Here is a 7,336-nt window from a genome sequence, read left to right as displayed (position 1 = left end):
TGTTTTTTTACCATGAATCTTTTTTCACTGAGTATTCGTTGAAAAGTATTTTTCAAATTTGATGCAGAGCTTGATTGGTTTATAGTAAATATTTTTTTCTGTTTCTCCTGTCAAAGTAGCATTGGCTGGGTGAGATTATTCTGAACTTTGTATTGTTTCACAATAATTTGAAACCCATGCCTGTGCACTTTGCAAAACCCGGAGCTCGCCGATAAGTAGTTCTTTTGCCATTTCTTTTCTGAATGGATGCATGCTCCTAGAGGCAGGGTCATCAACAATTTCAAGTTGCTGCAAAATAAAAGTCAAATTAAATTATTAAGCAGGAAATGCACTGTTTTACATAGGTCATAGCACCTTACAATAATCGTATGAATTGCTAATAACGTCATTGTTTTCATAAATCATAAAACACAAGTGCTGACTGAATGGAAAATGAAACAGGGTATATTTGGAATTGTCAGTTACTTATTTGATCGACAACACTACTGTTATTCTTGGTGTCCTCACCTCAATAGCTGTAGAATGGCACTGAATCGTGTTATCAAAATGCAAGAGCAAACAGCGGTGAGCATGGATTTCTCTCTCCATATTCTTCAACGGGTATCTGGCAAGCCGACCATCACTTTCAGCAGCCTCCATGACCATCTCTTCAAGTTCTAAAGACATTATCACACCATTTCAACATTTACAGAAACTCTTCAGTATCTAATCTAAAGTGGCTACCATGCTAAATGTAATATAAACAAATATGGTACTAGCATAGTACCTTCATGTGACATGGCACAAAAAACCCGGAAAAATGCACGCAAGATCTGAGGAATCCCCATGCGTTTCCTTCGAGAAGATCTAACCTCCCTGTTAGAAAATTTATGTTCAGCAATACAAGCAGAGCCATTTTCTAATGTCATACCAAAGCTATTATTACAGAACAACAGAAAAAATTGAATTAGTGGACACAAGAAATTAATTTACTGATACAGATTCACCAGATATACAAGATAGTATTCAATGTTTATTCAAGCTTAGCATATGACTTTGCAATCATAGTTCAACATAAACAGTTGAGCTCATGACCACTGTGGTCCAAGGGTCTCCAACCCTTCATGACATTAATGAAGTTAAACAATTACCTCTACCTAATTTCAAGGTTTACCACATACTGTTAGACAGAAAGAATTTCTCCACAGCCTAAATAAGACATCTCTACAGCCTAACATTTCCTTATCTATTTCATAATAATGCATATGAAATATAGCAACTGAAGGGTAAATCAAATTGGATATAAAGAACCGATAAACAACATACTTTATGACAAAACAAGTAGCATCGCTTGAACTGTACATATCCTCGGATATTGGAAGACTATGCTTTTGCCATATGTCAAGCTTATACTTGTATAGTGGATCTTTAACTGGCATATCTATCCGAATAAGTGCCTGAACAGTAAAAATAATTACTCAAACACCATGGGCAATAGTACAAACAAAGGGCAACTATTTCTCAAAAATCAATATCCATTTAACATGTAATGTTTCCTGGTCAATGATAAAAGAAGTTTACTTAAACTTTAAGAACTATATTCTCAACAATAAAATTACTAAGCTCTGAAAGGACCAAGATGGCAAAATTGTTATGCATGATTTTACTTCTTTTATTTTACATATAAGAATCCTTTGAATTTTAAGTAAGCCTTATTGCCACTGGAAGTTTGAAGATTTGAATTTTGGTGTAAGAATTGTGAGCTTACCTGGTCATATCTGTTTATGGAGAGTGTAAATCCAAAATTAAGCGCCAATGTAGCATTTGAGTATTTCCCATATCTTAGCATCACCTAAAATTGTCGAATTGTACTGAACACTTAAGAACTACCAGAAATAATATTAAAAAAAATGAAGCTTGCCTCCATTCCCAGAAACACTTTGTGATAAGGGTAAATATGTAGCTCATGAATTTGGCTGCTCACAACTTATCAGGAGCTTATTCAAGTGTAAAAAAAAAACATTATAACTAGAACAAAGAATCACCTGTTCGCCAACAGCATAATTCCTGTCAGCAACGATCTGCCAGTTATAAGAAATAAAAGTAAAGAATGTTAAGTTCACTATATCTAAGTGGACAAGAGATGAATAAGTATATTTGTACCCTACAACATAGGTGCACAAGTATGCAAATAGATGTGGAGCCACATATTGTTACCTCACATACATCTTTCTGTTCATCATATAGTAACACAGAGCCAGAAACACCATCATGGTTGAGGAAATCTGCAAATGGAATCTAAATAATGCTTTTCACATCACAGAAATGTTAGAGCAATATAGATGCAATCCATTCAATATGCAAATAAATAATAGGAATAAGTTAGAGAAACTGTACCAATGATAACCCTCTTGGAGTCTGCCAAGCTCGAGATGAAACTGTGCCATGTAAAAGAATGCCCCAACTTTACAATCTCTACTATTGTATTCCTTTAGGCATTTAAGACTTAAATAAAATACTATAAAGGACAAGAAGGTCGCAAGAACCCCTCTACCTTATTTGTGTTAACCAACAGTCAAAAGGCTTCAATATCTGACACTAGCAAATAAACATGTATAGTTTCGAAATAGTGACAATGTTACTAGCCTGGTTTCAATATTTTGAGATGCACAAACAATATTAGTATATTTACTGATTATTAATATATATCATTTCACATGTTAATGATGCCACAATGGTGGAAGTCCTGGCTTGCCGAAGGGCGATTGCAGTAGCAAAGGAAATGGGCGCTATCAGTGTTATCATAGAAACGGATTCTCAAGTAGTGGTGAATATGTTGATGCAGAATGAAATTAACCGATCAATCTACGGCGTGCTAATTCAGGAAATAAAAGCCGGTTTGGGTGGCTTTCTAGGGATGAAAACTATCTAGAAGCAACGTTCGGCGAACATGGTGGCACATCGGCTAGCGAAGGAAGGAATTACCAATAAGTTTTCTTGTAATTGGGTGTCTGATGCCCCTGAGTTCTTAGCTCTTCTTCTCGAGGAAGATTGTAAACCTTTAAACTTACATGAATAAATAGCTAGCGATGTTTACCCTCAAAAAAAAAAGATGAGGACGTCTATCACGGCTATACCCAACTCAAATCTATCAAGATATATGGTTTCTAGATAAAGTGAGTGTTATTTGAAATATATTAGCAAAAAATTACACTTTGCATATATATTAGTATTTATGTTTTTTGGTTGATCTCATATAGTCATCCAAAACATTCTGCAAATTAATATATGTAGATATTTGCGTGATATCTGTAGTTTCTTCATAAATGATTGCATCATACCATTATCGAGCTAAGTGCATGCATATGCAATATTGCCTGATGTGAACCATGTTTTCCATATTTCAGATTTGAATATAGTAGTTGCTTTTACCTTTTGAGTTTAGATTGTATCATATGGCTATTTAAAAGGGCGCTGTTACGGTACCTTCTGCTACTAGCGGTAGTACTGTAGTAAATTTAAATCTAACTATGTATTTTTATAAGTATATTAAATATTTTATTTGAAACTTTGGTAACATACATTTATCAATTTATCCATTTTAACATGATATATGACAGACAAATTTATGGCAATGTTATATATTTAGTTCCAATTTTAGTCTTATAAAATTTCTACTAAACATACTACTAGTGCAGTATAATAAAATTAGATCCATTGAATACAAAGCAACAGACGATTCACGGTCATTCGGGGGTATCTTAAAAAAATCCATTTAGAATGCTGGGAGCCATACTAGCAAAGCTAAATGACGTGAAGGAGTAATCATGTTACATGCATAGAGCAATATCAAAGAAGAATTCAGTTACACCATAAATGTTACTACATACCCAGAGCAGAAGCATACATGAAATCCCCCAAATTAACTTCTCCACACAAATGTGCAAAATGGTCAAAAACCTTGCATATGAAAATGACAAGAATGAGATTAATGAAAAAAAGATATATTATACGTGTACGCGTCACGCTAGTGCATAGAGAGACAGAGCGAAAGGAAGTACAAACTGGTTTTAGTGCTGAAAATTCCTTTCTGGCTTGTTCCTTCTTCTCAATGGCTTCATCATAAATTGAACTGTTTTTGACAATATTGAGCTCATTTGGATCCCAGAGCATCTGGAGCAAAGTACAGATTTACTGATCAAGTCTTTGCCCAGAATGGATATATCATATAAGACTAGGATATGAAGATGTCAAAACTCCAAAATAAAAAAGTAAATAAAATACACAATCATAGGCTTATATCTATAATAAAGTTCCTGGAAGGTGCTATGCTATGCATGGAATCTTTGTATTGAAATACCATGTTATGCATCTGATCCTTGGTGGGAAGAGATTTAATATACGGAGCCCATCTTGATTCCTACATAAAAGGAAATGACAAGCTATCAGTTTTCTGCATATATAATTTCCATATTCTTGAGAATGATATGTGAGGGGATATGGTTAAGAGAAAAGTACAAGTTCCAAGTGTTGCTCCATTATGAGCAGCACAGCAAGCTTGGCCGTATCTCCAATACCATGAGCAAGTAGGGTGCGGATTTGTTGAGGAAGTTTATCTTGGGTAAGCTGCTGCATATATAACAGAAGGGAAAATACCATGAGAGGTTGTAGCTTACAAGGATATGATTTGGTTACCATTTTGGAACATACGACGTGGTAAGGCACTTGCATTAGGCAGTCTCCCTCTTGAATGGGCTCCGATGCAAATAATGACCTGAAGGAAGAAAGTTAGGCCAGGCACAGGTGGAATAGTTATGTAAAATGTAGAGTGGACATTAAGGGAGAGAATAAATGAATTAAGAGGACAGGTGACCTTCCAAATGCAGAGGTTCCAAGAGATAATACAGAGGAAATGCAGGTTCCTGCCTTGCTGCGCAGCCAAGGCAGGAAGGCAGCACAATCACCGTCCTTCACAGTAACATCCAATTGGTTCATTTAGAACACTAGTATTAGCTAGGTTGATAGAGGTTGAAGATGATGATGAACCCTATATACATTCGGTACAGTACCTTGGAGATGGAGGAGGTGGCAGCTGCAGCAATGGTAGGACATCTCCGGGGTTTGAACAGGAACCACATCAGTTTGGACTCTGGACTCCACTAAGCTCGATGTGAAACTGTGTGCCATGTAAAAAATGCATGAAGTTTACGGTATCTCCTTTTGGCTGTTTAAAACTTGGAAAACTATTGTACATGACAAGAAGATCCAGATCCATGTACTCTGGCTAATTTGTCATCATCAACAATCAGAAGGATATGCCTAACACAAGCAAATAAATATTTATAGTTTCAAAACAGTGAGAATGTGTAGCCCATGGTACCCACATATCTAGAGTGCTACACACCACACACAAAAACTCCCAAGTCTTAAATTTATTAACAATTTCTATAAAGGTTTTCTTTGTACTTATGGGCAACCACGATGTGCATTTATAAGAACAGTTTAACATTACATTATCGAAGAACATGATACCACAATTAACTCTGAGGAAACCTCACAAACTATCACGACAAAAGAAACCAACCATGGCAAATCTAATTATTAAATTTGATATTTTACTTACATGAAACTAAGTTATATAGTTCAAATGAGTGCAAAAGTCTGAAGATTTAAAGGGTGCTACTCCCACCCATTATGCCAAGATCATTTAGTACCTAAAAACCAAATAAATACCATCTTCTTTCCCTTGAAACAAGAGGGAAAAAACCAATCGTAGTTTCCATTGCAGATAATCATGAATCGAATAGTACTTTTTACACTAGGTGATCGTGAATACATTTATAGCATTTACCAATAAAACAAAGCAAGCAAGGCCAATGCTTACCCATAGAAACATGAATAAAGAAACAAATTGCACTCCCATGGCACTTGAATTAATCATGAAACAAGAATATCATTAACTTGTATATCAAAATTGAAACATGACTATATAGGAAAATGAGAATGGTAGCATGAAACAACAATAAACAATTAAGCATTCACACGAATAACAAAACATTTGGAGGTAATTAAACAGTGCGAACCATCCATTGAACACATATCAACTAAAGTTCGCCATGCACTTTTCAAAGAAACATCATGCTAGTATACTACTGGATGAACAATGAAAAAAAAAATCACCTAGCATAAACTTTAGAGATCCAAAACCTGGACTTCCAACAAATCAGTTAAAACTATGTTTGCTTACTGTTTTGAGCATATCCATTAAACTTGTAAATAAAAGAAAACTATTAAGTGCATCTCGAGCATCTAAAAGAATTCTACAACTTCCATGTGATGCAGAAGATGTAATCTTTTCTATCATTTCCAGGTTTAAAATGACAAACTGCTGTGCCGGTTCTCAAACCCAGTCAACAGCATGGCGCTGATTTTGCAATGTCCCCTGTACTATCCAAAGTGAACGAAATGAGCACCACAAGAAAATATTCACGAGGCTTACTTCATTCATTGACATGAAGTAACCTGAGTATCCACCGATAAATCCCAGATTTTCAATTAATGTCTCAGCCTAGGGTCAAAAATTAAATTCAATCTACCGTGACCAAAGCTCGATTACTACTACAATTAGATGCATGTAGGGACTACTTAGAAATTACCTTGCAGAAAGGAACATCATTTTGAGATGAACCCGACGAATTTCCCAGAATCCGCCCCCCCCCCCCCCCAAACACACACACACAATTTCCTCCCTTCCCACCTCCTTCTCCTTTCCTCCTCTTCCTGTTCCTTGTTCCTCTGCTCTTCTTTACCTCGGCAGTCAGCACAGGAGCAGCAGCGCAACGGCCAACAAAGAAGAGCAGCAAACCGCGGAAAAGGGCAGGAGATAGGCGGAGCAGGGAAGCAGACTGGCAGAGAACCGGCGACAGCAGCGGCAAACGCAGTAGTTGGCGGCTGGGGCAGCGAGTGGCGGCGGCCTTAGCAACGGCTAGGGCACCGCGCAACGGGAAACCTGATTCCCGATCCCGCTCTCCGGTTCCCCTCTCTCTCTCTCTCTCTCTCTCTCTCTCTCTCTATCTTTTCTCTTTTCTTTTTTCATCTGGACTGAAATCTCAAATGGAGCCAGCATCATGTCCTCTTTCTCTCTATCCCAGGATTACGTGACAAAGTATTATGTCTAAATTTCACATCAGTCAGCCCTAAACGCACAAACAAAATATTGCTCTTACTTGGTGAAAGACAACACTAGGGACCTCTCTTGTTGTACTCTCGTATCCTTAAAGAGTTAGATATCTCTTAAAGGTTTCTCGGATTTTATTCAGATCAAGGTGTAGATTTGCTATTTTATCATGTAATCCTG

General features: G+C 36.7%; 1 protein-coding gene across 3 annotated transcripts; it reads right to left on the bottom strand.

The window, feature by feature from the left end:
* Positions 1-6,722, bottom strand: LOC102720370 (actin-histidine N-methyltransferase). 3 transcript variants are annotated; one of them, XM_015842317.2, is made up of 16 exons: positions 6,636-6,722; positions 5,049-5,155; positions 4,853-4,947; positions 4,690-4,753; positions 4,498-4,608; positions 4,340-4,399; positions 4,045-4,152; positions 3,870-3,939; positions 2,377-2,417; positions 2,197-2,277; positions 2,025-2,060; positions 1,748-1,831; positions 1,306-1,436; positions 767-855; positions 508-656; positions 1-288 (listed from the first exon to the last, which is right to left on the bottom strand). In XM_015842317.2, the coding sequence occupies exons 2-16, from the start codon at positions 5,115-5,117 to the stop codon at positions 136-138; spliced, it is 1,341 nt and encodes a 446-aa protein (XP_015697803.1). In that variant the 5' UTR covers positions 5,118-5,155; positions 6,636-6,722; the 3' UTR covers positions 1-135. The 3 variants fall into 3 exon arrangements, with proteins under 3 accessions (XP_015697803.1, XP_015697805.1, XP_015697804.1); XM_015842319.2 differs by having other exon boundaries at positions 2,206-2,277; XM_015842318.2 differs by having other exon boundaries at positions 4,498-4,605.
* Positions 6,723-7,336: the final 614 nt, after the last annotated feature.

This window comes from Oryza brachyantha, chromosome 11 (assembly GCF_000231095.2).
Source record: "Oryza brachyantha chromosome 11, ObraRS2, whole genome shotgun sequence".
In the NCBI taxonomy this organism is placed as follows: domain Eukaryota; kingdom Viridiplantae; phylum Streptophyta; class Magnoliopsida; order Poales; family Poaceae; genus Oryza; species Oryza brachyantha.
The sequence above is the reverse complement of the archived record's forward strand: the minus strand, read 5'-3'. Positions and strand labels throughout refer to the sequence as shown.